We start from the raw sequence: 22,670 nt of genomic DNA on the forward strand, positions 1-22,670 counted from the left end.
AAAAGTTTTTGTATGCTTCTGAAGAAAGGAAATAAAGAAACAACTTGCTTCTTGTGTAAGTTACTCTGGCCTAGTTGCCTTCACTGCTTCCTTGAATATGTTTTTTTTCTTCTGTTTACATTCATAAATCAAGATGGTTTTAGGACAGAAGACTAGAATTTTGCTTTAGATACTGTGCAGCTTTTAATAAACTAGTAATTTCCATGAACACTTCAAGTCACTGTATCAAGTATGTTCAATCCAAATACTCTGTCTACCTAGGTTATTTTAAATTTAAGGGCTGAAAAGCTTCCATTTATGTATTATGGAAGCCTAGATGGAATACTCATGCATCTGACAGAGTGTCATCACCTCAATCTTGTGTTGACTTTGTAAACACAGTAAGATACTGGGTCAGGTAGATAAACTCATTTTAATCTAGAGAGATTTCATCACTGATCTGCTGCACCTCAGTTTTCATTTATCAGTTATCAGCAAGGAACCTCTTCCTCTGAGATTTGCAGGTCAGAGTATAAGCATGTTTTCTTGAAGGAGATGTTATTGTGGCTGAGATGGGGAATATGAACTCAAAGCCCTTTAGCTGCTCTACTTGCCTGTGAGCACACTTTTACCGGTGGTATCCTGTGGTAAATATATGATATGTTCATGCCTTCATGGAAAGGAGCAGGTTGCTTAGTGCTTACTGCAAGACACCACATGACAAGAGTGTGCCCATGGCAGTTACCTGCATGTTGGTGGAGGTGCTGACAACTCCTGCTTTCGTTTCACCTAATTTGTTCATCCAGCTGCATGAATATCTAAGGCTACTCCAAACATGTTACTCTGCACGTGAAAATGCCCATAGCAAATACTAAGAATGTAATGTAACTGTTTAATGGATGTGTTTATGAACCATTTTTAAGCAGGATCTCATTTATGCTGGGGAGAAGTATGCTGTTGAAAGCCTGTTGCTTTTGGTTACTCAAGCACGTGTATGAGGAGTCCTGGCACTTCCCACTAGCATGGAAGTGCAATGTGAGCTCTTTGTGGCCAGAGTTTGTAGGTTCAAAACCAGGTTGTTTAAAGTCTTGTGAAATTTTTGGCTCTCAAATATGATCTCATTGCTAGTAAGAGATTGATAGATTGAAAGGAGGGAGCAGTGTTACCAGTTCTGAAGTGATGGTGTTGTGGAGTTAGGAACCTTCCTTGCTTGTGTCCCACATACTTTGCCTCAACATCTGTAGAATCTTTATTTTGAAATTTTGGAGATGCTGGTTTGAAATGAATGTCTGCAAGTATTCTGTGGAAGGACTCTTTTGGATAAGTAAGTGATGTTTTTCTGAGTGAAAATCTGGAAACTGGATTAACAGACAAAAATACTTGTGCCCAAGGTGGCAGGGTACATAACTACTTAAAACCTTTGCTTCTAGCTTGTCTTAGGCTGTGACTGTTGATACTAAAACACAAATTACAAATGTCATTCTATAAAGTGCAACTGTTTCATTTTCACTAATGGTTTTCAAAATGTAAATATTTATCAAGCTGAGTAAATAATATGGTATCTGAGAAAGGAATATATTTTTATTTTCCAAGGCAAGAAAACTTAGCAATCTTGGACTATATGTAAGTAGCTAAGTAACTGGGATAAATGCTCAAGAGTCTTAAAAGATAATTTGTGGTCTCCATAATTTTTTAATTGGCATATTAAATCTTAACTTTAAATAGTTTTCCTTCAACCAATTTCAGGTTTTCAGTCTCTGTATTCAGAGCCTTCCCCCCCCCCCCCCCCCCCCCCCCCGTTGCTTATACACCTTTCACAGCCTTCACCAGCTATGCCTGTGGCTGGAGAAGCTTTCCTTGGTTTCTGTCCCTTGTTCCTCCCAGTTTCAATGTTTTATGTGTCAGTCTTTTCTTGGAAGAGCCTCTCTGGTTACTGTTCTCCAAGTTCTGTCCATCCCGGAAACCAAAGCCCTGGGTTGTGTCGGTGCAGTTTCTGTGTCTTCCTTACACAAAGTGGACTGCTCTCTGTTCACTCCTGTGTTTTGTTGCTGTACTGGCCTTTCCCAGACTGGAGCTTTCCAAAACAGGAGCTGTTTTTTGGTACTTTAGCCATTGTGCCCTTTGTGCAAGAAAGGCTGCATAAATAAACAATAAAATACTTGAATTGGGTTGTTGTGTAGGCAGCGTTCACTCATGTTTGGAATAGCAGTATTCCAGATCTATGCCTTTCAGTTGTTTATGGTAATTTTGGAAAGTACATTCTGCATTGAAAGGGTTCGTGCTTGTTCCTGCCTGGCCTGTTAGAAAATTATTTTAATTGGTGGAAAACCTTCTTAAACACATATGACCTTTAATTTATGTGAATAATTGTTATGATGAGGTGCTTTCAAATTGTTTTGAGATGCTGATAATTCTGAATTAGTGTTGATTTAAGGGTTACGTCTTCAATTCTTCAGGTACATCTAGACCATGTAGACCTTTATTGTTACACTGGATTTATAATCATTACAGTTTATATTACAAAAGGAACACCATAAAAATTTTGAATCCCAGATGAAGATTAAGCTCCTTTCTCTAGCATTTACTGATAGAATGAGAAAAAAAGGAATGCAGTATTATTCTAAATTTTAGAGTGCATACATTTTACAGAGTGCATTTGTATTGAGAAACATTGCCAAGACATCATGGATGTAAACACATGCAGATGTGCTATTTAATCTCTTAATCTCATCTGTGTGTGGGAGTAATGGCAGGTAATGAATACATCTCAGGCTTCAGAAAACAAGTAGAAATATTATAACTTATGAATCTTATCTGCAAACATAGCCTTTGTTACCTCTGACTTTTTCTTCTACATAAAAAGAGCCTAAAAAGATTTCAGAGAATCATCCTGTCTTGTTGGTACTTTCCTAACTTTGTAATATTGAAGTCTAATACTGAATACTGCTATAGCAGTATATCCAGAAATGTTTTGCTGTGTCTCCTGTGAGGGTCACTGCCTCATAAAATCTCATCAGTACCTTTTCATTCAAGGGAAATGTTGCAGCCCCAGCCATGACAGAAACCCCAGCCTTGAGCACACGAGCAGGTTGTTGGCTCAGGGGTGAGCACTGCTGCTACCCAGGGACCCTGCTTTAAAGGGTAAAGTAATGGGTGGTGAGGCAGGACAGCTCTTCAAATGATGTGGGGATTCTGCTCTCCTATAATCTGGTTAATGTTGTGAAACAAATGCTCTTGTGAATAACAGTGAAAATGAAATTGAGTATCTGCAACCCCGTTATAGGATGCCATCAGCTGACTGCATTTACTAGTTAGTTAAAAGACTTCATAACTGCTTGTTCAGGTGGAGACAGCTTCGGAAAACCTCCAAGAGAAGTCTAGGAGCACAAGGTTTCTGTAACTTAATGTTACAAGACTGGGTCTGAAATACAAGTTTTGCTAAAGAGGCTGGCCAGTGGTGCTTGTCTTCTTAAAAATAAAGATCTTCATGGGCCTGAGGATTTCCCACAAGTCAGGAAGCTGGGAAGAGAACTGAGTGAGAGATAAAGAGAGATTTAATCTGAGTCCTCAGGTGAACAGGGTGATGGTGATAAATTAGGAAAAAAGTTTCTGTTGGGATGGGTTTCAAAGGTTATGTTTTATTTAGCTTTGTTTATAATGCATCAGCTGAGCAGTGGTACTCTGTCCATCTGCTTGATTTGGGGTCCATAGCTGCTTTTTTTCCACTGCAAGACACCTGGGGTTGTGCTGCCGCAAGTGATACATGAATAAGTTGTCTAAACATGGTAACTGGATGGTGAGTTTAAGACCTTAAGGTCCAGAGGACTGTTAAATCCCAATCACTATTGCTGTAGGTGTTAAGGCTTGTATTGGGGTGATAAAAGTTCTTCTTGAAACCTGAAAATTGATCTGCTGGACAAACCGTGATGAAAAGGGACACATAACCTAGCCCTGCAAATAGTGGAACTTGGGAGCTTGCTTTAAGATGTTCCAAGAAAGACTATATATAAGGATTGGGGTTACATTATAAATCACTGAGCTAGATTTTTTCCATGCAGAGAAGAAGGTTGATGCTATAGTATAACAGGCATGTAAATTGCTTATGTAGTTAAGGGTTAGTTTTAGTCTTGAGATTCAACATGAAGGAAGGAGGGGAGAAGAGATGGGATTTCACCTTTTTATCCTTGAGATAATAAGCATAGAGAAACAGCGTATGTGTAAAGTGGATAAAAAAAAATGTAGCTTGATGCTACAAAATTACTTATGTAATAAACTGACAAGAGCTAAGAAAAATATATTAAATATTATTAGACATAAACCTTTGTTAAAGTCCTGTAAAATTTAATGTTTTGATTGCTTTTCTAAATCTTGCCAAGTTTATACTCTACTAACAAAAGAAATGTACTCCATAGTTCTGGGTCCCTTCAGCTATACTCCCATGCCCATATGCAGACTGAAAGGGACTTGTTAAGACCCATTCAGTATGGAAGTAACCACTTCAGGTAATCATGCTACTCTATTCTTTTCATCCTTTGACATTCCCATTAAAGGGCTTTTAATATTTCAACCTAATTCAGTCATTCTAAGCTATCCAAGCAGAAGCTTGTTTGTAATGAAAATGGGTTACATTTATATTTATTCATTTCATATTATGTTATTTATTGCAGTCAGAAAAGCTTTGTTAATTATTTGACTCTACCAGTCTCTTGGGGGAATGGAGGTATTGGAGTTTTACTGCCAAAGATACTTCGTGAAAGGCAATTAAGAAAATGTTTTATGATGGTGTCACCAGTCTCACTTTCAGTCATTTATTGTTTGATTGGATAGAGGTTTAATCCTCCTGTTTTAATAACCCTACTAAATCAAGAGGAGTAGTCAGAATATTGTATAAAACAAATACCAGGTTTTGGCAATGGTGGAATTTAGTGCTGCAACTGAAAGAATTGCCAGTTATGGTATCTAATTTTCGTGCTGCAGGAACAGAAACAAAGTAATGCAAGAAACAGGTGAGAATAGCATTCTGTCATTTCCCCCTTCTCTTAAATTCTAGTCCTAAGCTTAGTACAGGCATAGGCTTTCTTATGTTAGTGTTCTGTCAGACTTACTGTCTCCTGGCATTTGCCTTTAAGAAGGTGAAGAAAATAGTAGTGTTTGTAATGTTTCACACATGCAAATATCGTCTCAGTTTATTTGCCTTTGGGTTATTATTCTGAGTAAAGATTATGTGTGAAGAATGTGTAATGAGAACTTGACGGCAGAGATGCAAAGACTTGGCTTGACCACAGTATCTTGGAGCATTCGGGATGTATATTAAAGGCCCAACAGAGGAAGAGTTTGACTGTGCTTTTGCAGAACAAAATTTATCCCCTCTGGGTTGGGTTTTTTTTTTTTTTTGGTAATACATGAAAAGCAGAACATTCTTCCAAAGTATTCCTGAGGTGAGTCTCTCTTCTGTTCCATGCGTGGTGGGCCTGCACATCTCGCTGTTCAGAAATGGGGTAGCAGAGATTGGGCAATCTGTCTTGTCCTGTGCTATGCTTGGTGCTCCCAAAGAGCCCAGACAAGGTCTAAAGACAAGGCCCTAGATGGTTGCTGGGTAGCTTCATGGGAATATTGCTGGAATGTGTATTGCAGTGTGTTGAAAATCCCTGGGATAATGTGAATTTAGCATATTACTTGAACATTTGCTTTATGACCTTTTCTTTTTCATTGAAAATTTATGATCATATTCTTCTCTTTGTTTCTGACTTCCCCCTTCTTTGTCCTTCTCAAGGTTGCATGTAACATTTTAAGTTCAAGTATGCTATTGCAGCACTAGTAACAGCAGAATGCCTTGGATAATGTTGCATAGCAACATAAAATTTAATTTATGTCAAATGTTTTGGCATTCTGCTAATGTGGGGTTTTTTCATCCTTTTCTTTTTCACTTAACTTGCATTGCCCTTGATTGGGGTGAAACTATTGGTACACTGCTACGTTGTGAAGATCGTTTTAATCAAAGCAATGCCCAGCATCCAAAATTGTAGGGAGTCTTCATTTTTGTCTTGCAGTAATTTAATGCCCTGTCAACCATAAGAAACCTGAAATGGTGTGTGAAAGGAAGACTGTTTCATTTCTGAACTTCTATGTAGCCCAGAATTATACTCTTCTTATGATTACTCTTATTTTATATTCCCCTTTTGTTTACAGTCAATTTTCCAATGACATAAGTGCAACTATATTATCCATTGGTTAACCAGGGAGTATAGTTGGTGAATAGTCTTTTCCTGTTTCAATAATGATCAAACACCATGAGTTTATGAATTAAATATTTTTTCTAGAAATTGCCTAAGAAACCATTGTTTCAAGTGGATTTTGAAGCAGAACGTTCTTATAAGGAACCTGGATGTTTTGGCCATTTCTGGGGAAGGCCTAGATAGAACCAAGGGGAGTGAATTCAAAGAATTAATGTCAGTTGAGGCACATGCTTAATTACATGTCAAGAGAACATCTGACCTATGAAAAATGAAGTCAAACAGAGACATGAATAGTCTACCTGACCATTGATTTCATTATGTTAAGGTTATATATGAAGGCATAGCAACTTGAATAGAATGTACATCTGTGTGTGATTTGGTTAAAATGGAGGCAGGAGTGGGGAAGTCTGCCTCTCCCTTCGGTAAAATACTTTTGTAGTGAGTGTGCTCTAGTGACTGGACTTCCAGGCTGATGCTGTCATCTCAGATATGTTTTTCTGGTGTTAAGTGTGTGGCTCTGGAGCTGTTCAGGCGAAGGTGCAATAAGGTTGGTTACAGCAGAGTGACAGAGATGGCTCTGTGAGCGTCAGCTGTGCTGCCACTGCACTCGGCAGCATGAGTGCTTTGAGGGGACTCGAGCTGCCTCATGGGGGTTGTAGAAAAGGTGAAGCCTTCTTAAGGGAAATGCAGAAGGAGGAGAGGGGACAGATCCTTTTTGTAACAAGAGACATTTTGACTAGGTGACGGGAAACAATTTTTTTGTCAGACAGTGCCAGGCATTGCCCACCAGAAGGGTACCCTCCAGTACTCGAGACTTCCAGCTCCCTTGATCATGATACTGAGCAATCTGATGCAGCTTCAAGTTTGGCTCTGTTTTGAGCTGCAAAATGTCCAGATGACCTCCAGAGGTCCTATCCAGCTCAAAGCATTGTGTGATTTTGACTGATCCTCCAGATGAGTATCCAGATTCTTGGGCTGGTTTAAATCAATCTGTAATGAAGCTTATATAGTGACATCTTTGCTTTTGTTGAAGGCTAGATCACCTTAAATTTAATTCAGGGACTTTTTTTTTTTTTAAATATGTGCAGATATATGGTTGCACTGTGGACAAAGTTTGTGTTTCTGCTTTCTTTTGCTTTTGTGCAGAGAAAAGTTTTATAAGAGTATATAAACATGAAAAGATTTCTTTGCTAGCTAACTTCCGTATGAAAACAGCACATTTCCCCTCTCAAGACATAATGAATACAAGCAAGGAAAGTGATTAACCAAAATCTTTACCTAAGGAATTCCAAAGAAATACTTCAGGTATCTTCTGTATAGTTTGTTCCCACTCCTAATTAGTAATATGTTTTACCATCAGTCTCAGGTAAATTCTGCAGCTGTAGTTGCTGTTAGAATTCCTGGTATCTGGAGTTAAATGACTGTTTTGACCATGATCAGTTCAGCTGCTATGAAATACGTAAGTCACTACCATAATCCGACAGCATGGTTTGTGATGGAATATCCAGTTGCCATATCTCAGAATCATGCAAGAGAGGTTTTTTCCCCCTCAAAGAGTGACACATGCTTCCATTTCTTTATCAGTTCTGTACACAATTCATTTTAAAATTATTTTATGAGGATGAAGAGTAGAGATAAAAAGTTACCATGCATTTTTAAATGTTTCTGTTGTCACTAATATTCCTCTAATGATAATAAAATTAATTTCGGAAAATTTTTAAAAGATCCAATCTGGTGACACTTAGCTGTAAAATTTTGTGTACCATTTTATGGTGGTTTGATATGGGCTGGATGTCTGGTGCCCACCAAAGCCTCCTCAACTGGACAGGGAAAAAAAAGTAGGAAAAAAAGTCTGATGGGGTGAGAGAAGGACAGGGAGAGATCACTCACTAATTGCCATCACAGCCAAACCAGACTTAAGGAAATTAGTTGAATTTATTCCCGATCAAAATCAGAGCCAGATAATGAGAAGTAAAATAAATCCTAAAAGCACCTTCCCCCCACCCAACCCTCTGTCCTTCCTGGGTTTAACTTCATTCCCAATTCTCTACCTCCTCCCTACACTCAGCAGCACAGGGAGATAGGGAGTGGGGTTAGCAGCAAATTAATCCCATTCTGGTTCTGCCACTGCTGCCTCCTTAGGGAGGGGAGAGTCCTCCCCCTGTTCCACCCCTGTGTCCCTCCCACGGGAGAAACTCCTCCATGAACTTCTCAGAGCAGTCTTTCCCACGGGTTTCAGTTCTTCACAGACTGCTCCAGTGTGGTCTTTTTTTTTTTTTTTTTTCTTTTTCCCTTTTCATGAAGTGCAGCACTTCAGGAACAGGCTGCTCCAGCATGGGTCCCCCCTGGAATCACAAGTCCTGTGTCACAATTCTTTTGGGCATCCACCTTCTCCAGCAGGGGTTTCTCCACAGGCCACAGGTGGATCTCTGCTCCGCTGTGGACCACAGTGGGCCTCAGGGAGACATCCTGCCTCACCATGGTCTGCACCACAGGCTGCAGGGGAACTGTGGCTCCAGAGACTGGAGCACCTCCTGCCCTTCCTTCTTCACTGATCTTGGTGTCTGCAGAGTTTCTCTCACATATTCCCACTCTTCTCTACTCTGATCTCAATTAATTCTGTGTAATAACTTTTTTTTCCCTTTTAAAATCTGTTATCCCAGAGGCACAAACACTCTGCTGGATGGGATAAAAGCATTCTATGGTACTCTTTGTTTCCTGTGTAATCTTATATTTACTTAATGTGTTTACCTCTTATTTTTTTCCTCCTTTTCAGATTTAGATAAGTTTTGAGTTCAGTTGAATGATCTACCATTTCAAAGAATTTTGTATTCCTTTTGATTTTGCTGACACTTTAGATCATGTGCTGTAGTAATCAGCTTTATGTTTGGCCTTTTGATAATTTGATAATATCTGTATTACATTATTGATTCGAATGAAATGATAAATATCTTGATGGGATTTTTTAATGATATTACTTTGCAAGGTCAATCATTTCAACAGAAGAGAGAAATAGTGGAAGAAAATTGTATGGATTACAAATCTAGGCCAAAAATATAATGAAATATAGTTAGGCTTTTGTAACATTAAGGATAATATCTGATAAAAACCAAGTTGAAATTGATGGGTATGTAATCAGAGTAGTGACTCTCATATGAATTTGCAGTGTGTAAGGCTAAAGAGAAGCAGATGTGAAGATATTTTACTCTGTATGGTATACTTCTGTCTAGTGCTTCAGTATCAGAAAAATGTTGGCCAGCTTTCTAAAAAAAGAGAAGCGGAGATAACAGTTTTCCTACGTGCATTTTAATATATGGAAGTATTTTATATGGAAGTGGTAATGATTTGGAGGTTTGCAGTGCATATAAAATATTTTAAGAGCCTTTAATTTTTTTAATTAGATTTAATTAGCTCAATTATTAGCAGCAGTGTTAGTACATATGTGCCAGTTAATTGATCTGAGCACAATGTCTGGGTTTGAACAGTGGGTTTAAGGCAGGGAAGTGCCTACATTTCCTTACAGATGAGAAGAACAAAAGCTTTGTTTGCAAATTTCTGTGAACAGTCAGCATCTCACTCTTAATCTTGAACTGAAAGGCTCAGTGGTCTTTGGAGTGGTGCCTGCAGAGTGGAACACTACCATCTCACTCAGGACCTCTGTCATTTGGAGAGCAGCATGCTAACAGCTGAGACAAAAATACTATTGCTCTCATTTTTGCTTGTGAAATGAAAGTTATCTCTATGTATCAACACTGTGCTGTTTACAATTGGTTTTTTAAATAATGGAAACTTGAAAAGACTTCATCACAAGGCAGTGTCAGTAACTGTGGGGAGAGCTTTTATCTGTAAGACTTGCAATCTCTGTTACAATAGAAGCCTCCTAATTTCAGATTATTCTTTGTCCAGTGACACATTCCAAAAGGGAAACACATTTGTTTGGATATAAACAATAAAGAATGGTGCATGGAGAGTGGTATATCCCTATGGACATTTTCTCACAGGACTGTAGTTCTGCACCAAATCTCTTAAGAACTGTGTCACTGCTGTAGTTCAGGAGATAACAACAACCATTAAAACTGAAGTATTGCCATCTATTGTTAGGTTGTTGTTCCTGTTTTGAACTGTTATAGCCTTTTAATACCATAAATGGTTTCTTTTCTTTCAACCTTTCTTCTGTTTTACTGTCTAAATATTAAACTAAGAAGCGTATCTTCAGATGGATGAGTCCCAGTCATGGCACTTCCAATATTTGTGAAAACGCATTTGTTAGTCCAACATTTTCATTTCTCTCCCACCGAGATTTTTTTTAATTGCTTTATTCCCTCTCCCCCACCAATGTAGAAAAGTAAATGTTATTATCCATGCTTATTGCTTGTAAATAACCTATTGTAAAGACTTGTAAAGAATCATCATCATCTTCATTCCTTTTTGCAGATATTTCAGATTTTTGCTTCAGTTGTTTGTTGCTGTTGACCTTGCTCTTTTTGCAAATGTTTTTTAGACAGTCAAACCTCAACTGAATTTCTCAGCAGGGATTCACTTGTTCATTTTTATAGCTTGTATTAAATGTGAGACTCCTAATTCTTACTGTTTCTGTTGTTCCTATAGCAACTAGATAGGGGGAGATGCAGCAGCATCACTTTGCTTCCCAGCTGGTGTTTGTGTTCTCAGGAAGGGGGGAGAGTATGAGGGAAACAGAGTATTAATTAGGATGTAACTGGTTGAAAAGTATACTACTTGTTGAGTTGTCCCACCCTTTACTCTAGAGGAGTTAATTAATAATTTTAAGCAGGGCTTCTCAAACTTTCTTTATTAAAATTCTGTCCTCTTGGATAGAGACATGATTTACTCTTAAGTATGTGTCAGCTTTTGGTCTTTAGCTGCTTGGTTCTTGATGGTTCCTTCCACCTGAAACCCTGTTTTCTTCACCACATGGATAGCAGTAGGATTTTTGTTAGGGACTAGACTGGTGCTTCTGACTTACATGTGGGCTGAACATACATGAAGTGTGGGGCTTTTTAATTCCTGATTTTAATCTGATTTTTGCAGCTGTCCAGTAACTATAGTGTACTAAAATGTAGTTTTATTGTCGACTAAGTGACTATCTTGGAGTAAAATGTTTTGATATTTAAATGGTACATTTTCAGAGATTTCTAAGAACTAAGGTAGAACTAACACGTTCTACCTTCTCCAAGAAGCAGAGATTGTTTGAATTCCCCTTTAGTAGTCCTTTCTCTTACCTCATGATGGAAACCTTCATTACATAGTTTCCTGAGGATCTCTGATGCCAGATTAATCCCTCTGAAGTAAACCAGTCTTTCGTCCATACCTGAGCACCTAAAGTTCTGCTGCTCTGCCTTGGTGCCGCTTGTTTAGCCAAGCACTGCTGCTCTGTGGGGGTTGTGTTACTCTCAACGTGGTATGTGCATTGTGAAGACTCTGGGGCGAGCTTTACAGTATTCAAGCCATTATTATATAAAACAACCACAAAATATGTGACTATGTTTTAAGCTCCTCTGTGACTGTTTATTAAATAAAAATTCATGGGCACAGGAACTGGATATCATATATTGCATCTCGAAAAGGTGGGTCCCATCAGGCTTAGTGTTTAGCCTTTCCCAGCCAGAACAGCTCTGATTAGCAAGAGGAACTCAGGAAGTGCTGGTTAGTAGATAACCAAGTGGTAAAATTGCTCATGTGGGAAATAAGAAGTCGAGATACATGCTTCTTGTTATTTAAGGAACAGGGTGGAACCAAGACTTCTCACCTTGCAGGAAGGTGCCACGATGCAAGATGTTACTGAGACAGTGGGGATCCTGCAGGTGTCAGGTTGCCATCCATGAAATGCCTGCTGTCTTCACACCGGTGGTGGTGCCTCAGGAGAAGCACTTGCTGTTTTGGAAATAAGTCTTTAATTGTTTCCCATTTTATTCCTTCTCTGTTTCCCCTGCCCCTGACTCTCTCAGAAGGGTTCACAAGAGCTAATGAACATGACATCTGCGAATTTATAAATCAGTTTGTTTCTCTGCTGGCTGCCTGAGCGGGGTTCTGATCCTTGGTGGATTACATATTAGAACAGATTTAAATCAGAACAACATTTCTTCAAAACATTCTGGCTTAAAAAATACATAAATGGACAAGTCTCTTGCTTCCATAGACTCTAAGCTAGTGTATCCCCTGTATTCATGGGTGCACTAAGGTGGTCTCCTAGGGCTTGGGGGAGTCTGAGGCTGAGGGAGCTGGGGCTATTCAATCTCAAGAAGAGAAGGGTCGTGGGATCTTATCAATGTGTATATGTGCCTGATAAGTGTGAATAAAGAAAACTGAGCCCGACTCCTTGCAGTGCTATCCAGTGGTAGAACAGGAGGCAGTAGATGTAAATATAGTGTATCGATAAACCTTTTTTACTGTGAGAGTGGTCAAACACTGGAGGTTTCAGAGACAGGCTGTGAAGTCTCCATCCATGGAGGTTAAACCCAGCTGGGCTCAGGCCTGAGCAATCTGCTGTAGTTAATCCTGCTTTGAGACTTTATGCTCTCCAGAGGTCCTTTCCAACCTGAACTGTTCTGTGAATATTGTGGATTATGTCAGCAGATAAAATAGTTGGGAGTTTTTTTCTCTGAAGAAATTGCTGCTTGGAGAATATTGTATTGTCACAGATAAAATATGGCTCTTGTGAGATTCTTTTTGAGAATCCTGTTGTTTCTGCTTAGATTTTAATTTTTATCTTTGTACATCTCCTGCAGTTATAATGTTTATTTCTTACAACTGTAATTCTTCTATTAGAAAAAACCTGACTTATAAATCAGTGCAGTGGCTACATTTTTATCAGCTTTCTTCATTTGACAAATAAATGCATTTTTATAGTGCTTAAAATCCAATCCTGAATGTAAAGGTCAGTTGAAGTATTTTTGATTCATAGAATCATTAAGGTTGGAAAACCCCTCTAAGATCAAGTCCAACCATTAACCTCACACCACCATGTGTACCACTAATCCATGCCCTCAAGTGCCACATCCTCATGTTTTTTGAACACTTCCAGGGATGGTGATTCTACCAGTTTCTTGGGCATCCAGTTCCAGTGCCTGTTGCTGTAGCTTTCCAGCCACTTTTCCCCAGGCTGCAGCACTGCATGGGATTGTTGTGACCCAAGGTCAGGACCCAACACTTTGCCTTGTTGAACCTCATACAATTGGCTTTGGAGCATCAATCCAGTAAACTCATACTCAATTCTGAATCAAAGTTGCTAGGTAAAAGTTTAGGAAGAATTTCATCAAGGAAACTGGAGTTTTGCTCTCTTGGTTAGGACAATTGTAGCCATATGATTTCTAACAAAGGTAAAATGTAGTGTCAACTTGGCATGCTTCTCTTGCTGCCTGGTTACTGAATATGCAGAAAGTGATTATTCTGTTCTCTGGAATATTCAATTCAGGGTAATACATAAACGTACAACCAGCATTTGACAATTGCCTTGAGGTGTTGATTTTATTATCATTAAATATTAGCTAAGAGCAAGCATCGTCTTTCTCTTTCCTGGATTTGCTGGCGAGTGTTTGCTCAAGGTCAATTGAAATCACTCTTGTGTTTCCAAGAAGGGAGTGCATATTCCCTCTTGAATGATTCCAGATACATGTTGGGGAATGAAAAGTCAGGGATGGTGTTGAGAATTAGAAATTAAAAAAGGGGGAATAAAAGATGCATTTAGAAAGAGAGGCAGTGGTTGGAGCCAGGGAAGAAACAATGTCTAGCACTGGGTGTGGGATGGGAAAAACCAGCTTCCTGGGGAAAGGGGAAAGAATAGGTGAAGTAGGGTGCTTTTGTTTGTTTGTTTGCTTGCTTTTTAAAAAAAGCTTAAATATGTGTAATTTGGAGCCAAATTAGTAACTCTAGTTTGAGTGTCTCATTTCAGGTGAATAGTGGCAAGGAACTGAGAATTCAAGTGAGATTCTGACACTGGTTTTCTGGACATCTCTTGCAGATTCTTGAACAAATCCTGCTTGAGCAGACCCCTCTGTAGGCATTAAGGATTTAAATATAATTATTGTTTGGATGAACATTCTAAAAATTCTGCTTTGAAGCTTTGTTATGCATCTCTTCATTCAAATCACTTAATGTTTTCAATCTTGTTTACTTTTTTTACAGCTGTGAACACAATAGGGCAAAAGCTTCCAAGGAATGACTGTTGATGTCTGAGGGAACCTAGATCCTAATTGCAGAACAATTGCTGTGATGTCATGTGCAGATTTTATGTGGTGTTCACAAAGAGCTGGTTGCAAACAAATAGATTGCAAAAAATGCCTATAAAGGTTTTGTTCTCCTTGTAAAGCTGCTGTCTGCACTGTCAAAAGCTTTTGGGATGTAGCTGTGTGTGTATACTCCTGTTTCCAGTGAATTCTCATAGCATGAAATCAACTTTGTGGAAAAAAAAGTGCTTTTGCCCATGCAATTTTTATCATTCATACACTAAAAACAAGCACAGCTCTAAAAATGTGGTTATATTGGATGATAACAAAAATGACTCTCACCTATCCATTTGCATACCAAGATTTGGCATCACTGTAAATAAGTTACACCAGCAAAAGTGGTTCTTACCAGATTATTTATGTGTAGCATAAAAGTTAGCCTGATATAAAACTTCCTTGTAGAAGAAAATCTCTCCAGTGAGTATAATCATTCTAGTAACAATGGAAATGCACATTTAGTTAAAGATGGCATTTCTTACTGTGAAATGTCAAAGTATATTTCTGTTTTCTAATTGTGAAATTGGTAAATAGAGATAAAAACTAAATGTCAGCAACATAAAGGTATGGTAATTTTAGACTTTTAAGGATATTTCTAGAAATGTTTTCATTATAAAATAAATGTATGTAATTTTATTATTCTTAAAAATAATCAACAGAGGCTGGTCAGCTAAAAATTCTACTTTTGTTTTCCAGAAACCAGCAAACATTCTGGTAATGGGTGAAGGTCCTGAAAGAGGAAGAGTTAAAATAGGTAAACATTTTGAGAAAATTTAATTGTGCAGCTAAGGGTTTAATATTAAAAAAAAAAGACATCTTCAGTGTAAGATAGAAACAGATCTTCAGTATTCTTTGAGTATATGTATCTACAACTGCTAGTTCAATTTTGAATCTCATTCACTGAGTTTACAGACTTAAGAAATTCCAAGTATATTATTAGACACTTCTAAGCTTGCCAAGGTTATTTGATGATATATAAAAACATCTGTATGAAACAAAAAAGTAATAATTACAGAGATCAGTGCTGATGGCCAAGGTTCTTTTGACTTCTACTATGATTAGTTAGCATAAGTTAGCATTGTTACTTATAAATTGTGCTTTTTAAAAATTTTTAATATAAATAACATTACTGCACGTTTGTAGAGATCCAAAGGTTTGCGACACAAAAGTTATTTGGTGTCAAGATGAGTAACACATGTAGCTGTGATGGTCTTTATCCAAAATCTAATTACCTTCTCAGTTTTAGTGATGTGGGTATTACCTTTTTTAAATAAAGCATGTGGCAATACTCAAGTTTGTGTAAAATAAAAGTTTCAGATTTGAATTGGGTTTAAAATGTGTGGGTTTGACAGTACACCAAATTTTGTGCATTCCATCTAGCATTTCTTACTGTTACTTACAAGGCTCATTCTAAAGAGAATTTTTGAATTCTATAGAATGAATGCTTAGTTTTAAAATACATCTCTGTAACAGCACATGCTGACTGACTCTGAACCTCATTCCTCCAAGTCAAGTAGGAGGCACGCCTTGAAAAGTAGTGCAAAACAATCTACACTGCAGTCATTTTGGTTTTGCACTTTGGGTAAATATACAGCGGCCACAAGGACTCACAGTTTTGTAAGCATCTATAAAAATAAAGGAGAAAATGTACATTAGAGACCTACTACTCAACTTCAGTTAACCAAGTTTCTGTTACAGTTTTAAAAAATGAACAGGCATCTGTGTTATGTAAAGTTTTACAATACCATGATGAAAAAACACCAGATGTTATCCTTCATAGTCTTAGGAATGAAGTAAATTGCATTTAGCCTTAGATAAATTTGGTCCAGTATTGTTGTAAGTAGTTTTTGTTTTGTTAGAAACTTTGATTTTTAATTTTTAATGTTTTTGAGCTATTGTTGTAATTGTTTTTTGACAATACTGTTAAATTCTGATTTATTTGTATTAAAATTTAAATACTCTTCTCATTTTTTCTCCCCATTCTCCAGCTGATATGGGTTTTGCAAGATTGTTTAACTCGCCTTTGAAGCCATTGGCAGACTTGGATCCAGTTGTGGTGACATTCTGGTACAGAGCTCCAGAGCTGTTACTTGGGGCCAGACATTACACAAAGGCCATTGGTAAGTTGTCCTGTAAGAAGGACGTTTGCCTGCAAGTTCTGTAAGGATAGTAGCCTTACAAGAGATATGATGATCAGCTGACCAGCTAGTTTTGGGGTTTTGTCCCTGAAGTAGTAGCAGATGATCCCATCCATAAAAGATTAATCAAGATTAAAACTTTTTGAAGATGGTGCTTTTATTTTTCAATATAACCTAGACATTTAAAGTATGTTGTTTGTTTTGTTTTGTTTTTAAAACAAAAATATCCTTTGAATTGGTTTATATGTTTTCTTAATATAGGCTTAGAATCTTGTAATGTTGTAAACCTTCAAAAGGGAAACAGCTATGGCAGTCTTGTCGGGTGTTACATGTCTAGATGCTTCTATGAAATGTGTGGCTTGATAAGCAGAGGGCTGGTCTCCTGTGCTGTGCATAATGTGCACGTTGTTTACTCCTGATGATTTATGAAGCTCCACATTCAGGAAATGCTGGTAGCCAGGCTGTTTGTCCCCTGCTAAGTTCCAGAAGCACAATCAGCCTGGGTGCCCAGCTGTTTGGAGAACTAGAGCATTGAGGTGCATGGGAGGTATCCTGGCTGCATGGTTGGGTTACATATTGAACTGCAAAGGAAAGAGTGACCCTCTGTTAATAGTGTTAAATCATTCCTATGAGTACAGAGGTGGCTTTCTTGGCAGGCATTTTTCTGTTGCAGAAGTCTTTGGAGATGCTTTGTGGGCCTTTTTTCAGAGAGTTACAGAATACTGTGTCATACTGGCATCTCAGTTTGAGTGTTCCCTTGGGTGGACCAACACTTCTAAGGCTCACAGTGTGTTGTTTTTTTTTTTCCCCAAGTAACTCCTGTTTATTCAACTACCATATACAGGGAAACGTTTGGAGAATGAATGAACTGACACCTGACTTTTTTGATGTAGACTTGTACTTTTCATTTCTTTACTCCTTTCCACTTCCATTTGGACTCCTCCAGTGCAGGAGTTTATTTTGTGTACTCTAGAACTCTGCAGCAGAAGCTGAAGTATCAGAAGTGGGGGAAATCTGATCCATTTCAAAACCAAAAACCTGGTCCAAAGAAAAATACTAATTGCAGACAGATTCAGTCAGGTCAAAAGGGACCTTAGGAGGTTTCTTGTTCATCCTCCTGCCCAAAGCAGTGCCCATTATGAATTCTGCCTGGTCTGTTGAGGGGTTTGGCCAGCTACATCTTGAAAACCTCTAACAACAAAGATTTCACACCCTCTCTGGTTAACCTGTTCCACTGCAAAATCACCCTCCTAGTAAAGAATTTTTTCTTTATACCTAGTTACAATTTCTTGGTTTGGTTTATGCCAATAATCTCTCACTCTCCTGTCGTATGCCATTGTAAGAGCCTGGCTCCGTCATCTTGGTCACCTCTGTGTAGGTACTGGGGGATGCTCATAGATTCCTCTTCAGTCTGAACAAGCCCATGTCCCTCAGTATCCTCTCCCAGAGCAGGCTCTCCAGCCTCTGACCATGCTGGTTACCTCTGCTCCTTGGCCTTCGTTACTCCACTGTTTTATGGTTGTTACAGCCAAGGCTGCCATTGATTATCATATCCCCAACCAGTTCTTCCTTCTTCCTCAGTAGCAGACCTGAGGAATGACACATATAGTTTACCCCCAAGTCCTCTAGAAATCTTTTCAGCATCCCTGAAGTAACCGTGTTTGTGTTCTGTTTGTTCTCCTGATGCCCCATGGTCTCTTCACCTCCTCCCACAGCTCCTTTTGCTGGTGTCCCAGTGCCCCAAGCAGGGTGTATCTCCCAATGTGAGGCCAGTGTCACCCTGCAGACTGACTCCTGCATGGCAGCACTCTCCCTCTGGAGTTCTGCCTCAACTGAGACAGAGGTATCCCAGGGTATCTGCTCCAGTGGGAGCTGGGGATGGAGCTTTGTAATGCCCCGTCCCCTGCATGGTTCTGGCACAATCCCGTGGTGGCAGAAGCAGACTCTTAGAGCCTGCTTCATACCTGCCACCATGCAGACTGGGCTGCTAGCTACTAAGTCTCTGTTTGCAGAAGTGTTTTAAAGAAAATACCAACCGGATTGCCTCAAACACCTGTAAATTAGATGGTTAAATTGCCCTATGTTCATAGTGGAAAACACTGATGCAGATGGACCAGATTACTGACTGACCTGTGTGTGTGGTATGGGGAAGTTACCTCAACTGACAGCTACCTGGTTTTGATAGATAGCATATTGTTTAGAGATTTGGGTGAGTGATATGTATCATTATCTCAGGGTATCTCTTTGAAGGATGAATTAGTATAATGCTGTTGTTTGTTTAATTATGTCATAAATAACTTGGTTCTTGCCCTAAGGGATCTCTAGTTTATACTAAAACACAGGCAAGAAGTTCTTATGAAACTTTAGAGGACAATGGTACTTTGGAGAGATCTGGTTTTGCTAGTAGTTTATTATTTCTGAGGCTTTTATTTCTTGTATCACACCAGTGAGTCACCCAGGAGGGGTGTGAATGGTTACATAGTACCTGGCATGCAGTGGGAGTGCTGAGGGGCACTCAAAACAGTTTGGGCAGCAAGATAAAAAATACGGAAATGAGAACAAGGAAAGTTGCAAGTTGAGATTTGTAGGCTGATTTGAAGGATTAGAGGAGCATGTGATTGAAGAGAAGGGAAAAGAAAAAAGGTACATGGAGCTGATACATATGCAGTTTTAAGGCAGAGGGAACAAGAGAGTAACAAAATGACAGTGGTGATGTTCATGCAGTTTATTGAGTCCAGACTTGTGTTTTGCTTCAAGCACTATGTGCACTTAAAAAAAGGCCATTTTCATGAGCTAAGCATGCTAGTGAGAGTTTAATTCAAATGCTAATGTTTTTGGCAGATGATGCAACTTTTAAAACTTTCTCTTAAATCTCTGTGCAAGAAATACAATTTTAAGATCTCTTAATATTACATAATTCTCAGGAAGTCTAATGTATTGCTTTTAGTAATAACTCAAAAATCAAGATTCTCACATAATTGCTCTTGAGTTGGAAACAATAATTTAGAAGAAAGGTGATTAGATATAGCAAATTATAAAAAAAAAAAAGACAGGTTATTGAGTATAGCTACTTGTTTTCCATAGCTATTTTCCCATGTCTTTTAGATAATATATTACTTTTATTGATTAGTAAATACACATAAGGCTAAAAGCAGAGTTTTCTCTTTCAGTTTTTTCATAGTGAGAAATATTTTTGTTTGAATTTACTAGGAAATCATTGTCATCAGTTCTCTTCTACAACGTCCTCAACATTGTCCAACAGCCGCTACATGATTCAGATGTTTGCTTAGGTTTTTACTGACTTTATCTTGTTTTTACTTTATTTTAAATGCATTTTTTATATTCTACATGTAATACTCTCTTCCTTATCTTTGTTTCACATATAATTTAATTATTAGCAGTGTATTCAAAATATCCTGGGCACTGTCTACTATAGTTTCCAGTTTATTCTTGTAATAAAGCCTTTAGGTGTGCTTGCTTGCATGTAAATAATTCTCATACAAGATCAGACTGAAATTAGAATTTGACTTTTGACTTGTTCAGGATTTTTGGTTTTGATTTCTGGACCTGATCTTAGTTACATTTTGTGGGTTTAACTTTGAGGGAAAATTGGAGTGAATACAGTCTGTTTAGAAAGTGCTATATATTACACAAAACAATACTTAAGCATATTTCATTATTTTAGGGGTGATTTTTCAGTGACATTTTTTGTTTATTTAGTTTGTCTCTTCCTATGAATGAAATATTCTACTTTTAATTTATTTCCTTGCAGAACAGGTAGTTGTTCATCATATATTTGACATCATGTTTTAAAGAGATGTAGGAATCGGGAATATAGTATTGCTGAAGAACAGAAATAGCTTTTGCTTTCTGCATGTTAAAAGGATAGTAAAAAGCCCATGTTAGGGTTTCATGGAGAGTATTATTTCGTTTCCTGAACTGTGAATGTTTATAATGTAAGCCCTACTTGTTAATAAAGTTTCACATGTAATATCTGCTCCTATAGTTATGAGTAATTAACTTACCAGATGAATGCAAATTGGGAAAATGGTGTTATAGAAGCCAAAGTTCACTCTCTTTTCCATTACCACAATTTAATCTGTACTAAATTCACTATGGCAGGTCAAGGTTTTCTAGATTTTCAGCATCATAATTCAAAAATGGAATCTGTTTCTATTTCTATTCTATAGAATCTGTGTTCATTATAATACTTTAGCAAAGATGTAAAACCTGCAAATAAAAGTAACTTGAACAAGCTTCAGGTGAAACCAAGTAACTGCAAAAATGTAAATTGCTTGCCATCATGGAAACTTTAATAAAATTACTGAACGACCAGAAAATCCAGGACAACGGAAAATGTCTTTGTGCTCAAAATACTAAAGAAACAAGGTTGAAGTAAGGTACAGTGCAAGATACAGTGCTCCTTTCTTGCATGGGCAAAGACTTCTGCACTTTAATCTTAAGGAAACCAAAGGAAATGATTGTGGTAAAATGAAGGAAAAGTTAAGCTGACTTTGAGCTTGAAAGGAGACATTAATCAGTTGGGTTTTTTTACTCTGGGAACATCAGATTAGAAAAGAATGTTTTAGTAGGTAAAGCAAGTAGAAGAACTCTTTCATCATAGGTTTTTAAGAAAGCATGTGGCAGTCTCTAGTATGATTCATTCTGGGGCATCTTGTAGCATATCAAGGTAATAACATAATTATGACTTGTTTTTATCAAGCTGCAGCTTGTATAGTTATCAGTGCTATCAAACAAGCATGTTATCTTACCTCTCCTTACCACTTGCCTTAATTTAAAGCAATAGCATATTTGATAAATGGCATTAGGTGACTTAGAATATTTCAGATGGTTTGGATTTTGTTGACAAAAAGTGATCATTCAACCACCCATTAAGCAAGGCTAAAACACTGTCATGAACCAAAAAAGGGTAGGCTTGTTTATTGTGAAAAAATAAGTCTGGAAACCTGAGAAATCTCTATTTCTTAGTTACCTTTTTGCACTTGTCTAAATTATAAGTCAGCAGAAATGTCAGAAATGGCTGTGTGGTAACTGCATTTACCAGCCCAAATGAGAATTAGGTATAGAGAAACTGTAATTCAAAGCCTGGGTAGTGCACTGTCACCTCATTCTATTTCCAGACTACCATGTAGTTATGGAAACTGGAAATGTGTGAAAGGTATAAGCAGATATCAAAATGCCATTGAAAGCACATGTCACAGGAAAATATTTGGTGTATCAGAATGAATGAATTTATAATGAATGCTAGGATCTGTCAGAGTTTCAGCAACTCTGTTTGCCCTCATGCAGGAAAAAAAGAGAGGGAAATGTCTAGGGTGTATTATGTTGGATTTAGGAAGGAAGTATGTCCATATGTGTTCCATATTGCTTATGCAGTGAGTCCCGCACATGCCGAGTGCATCAGATGTCCTTACTGTGCGTGCACAGATTGTTGGTGTGCTGGCCAGGCTGTGGGCCTCTGGATATCTTGGACTGATGCCTGAAATTCTTTTGGTCTCATGTTCTGGGAGGGTTGGGAGGAAAAAAAATAAGACCTATCTGGAAAATCTGGTAAATGAGAAATTACGGGTGGGACCAACCAGACGATTGAAAACTCTTCAGGAGAAATGTACAGGGGAGGTTCCCACCTGTTGTCTGTGGAGTCACAGGAGCAGGGGGACAGTTCTTAAAGATCCATGAGAAATAATTGAGAAGAACAAATCCATAGTCAGCATTTGACTGCTGCACAGGAATCCACATTCTTGTTTGTGAGAGGTTGTGATTTGAGGATGGGGTTGTGGAAAAACTAGAAAAATAAATCAGAGAGGCTTGAAAATACTCATTTATGCATGCTGAAAAGAAAAGCTCAGGCTACACCAAGAAGGGAGCCTTGTTCATGCCCTGGGAAATGTTATACAACATGAGGAGTAATTGGATTCAGATGATATTTTGTGGTAAGCTTGTTTTGGCATGTGGTAAACTTTCTTAATTTTGATTATCAAAGTTGTCCTTACGCTTTTTCTGAGAGGCAAAATATTTTAATACCAAGGATTAATTGCTGCTCTCTTATCTAGTTA

The 22,670-nt window shown here is 38.1% G+C and overlaps 1 protein-coding gene across 2 annotated transcripts in view; it reads left to right on the plus strand.

The window, feature by feature from the left end:
* Positions 1-22,670, plus strand: part of CDK19 (cyclin dependent kinase 19) — a 121,184-nt gene that overhangs the window by 69,994 nt on the left and 28,520 nt on the right. For both annotated transcript variants that reach the window (XM_039568667.1, XM_039568666.1), the window contains exons 5-6: positions 15,152-15,209; positions 16,444-16,575. In XM_039568667.1, the coding sequence (XP_039424601.1) occupies positions 15,152-15,209; positions 16,444-16,575 (190 nt within the window). The remainder of the gene's footprint in view (positions 1-15,151; positions 15,210-16,443; positions 16,576-22,670) is intronic.

The sequence above is a fragment of the Corvus cornix genome, chromosome 3, assembly GCF_000738735.6.
Source record: "Corvus cornix cornix isolate S_Up_H32 chromosome 3, ASM73873v5, whole genome shotgun sequence".
Taxonomy (NCBI): domain Eukaryota; kingdom Metazoa; phylum Chordata; class Aves; order Passeriformes; family Corvidae; genus Corvus; species Corvus cornix.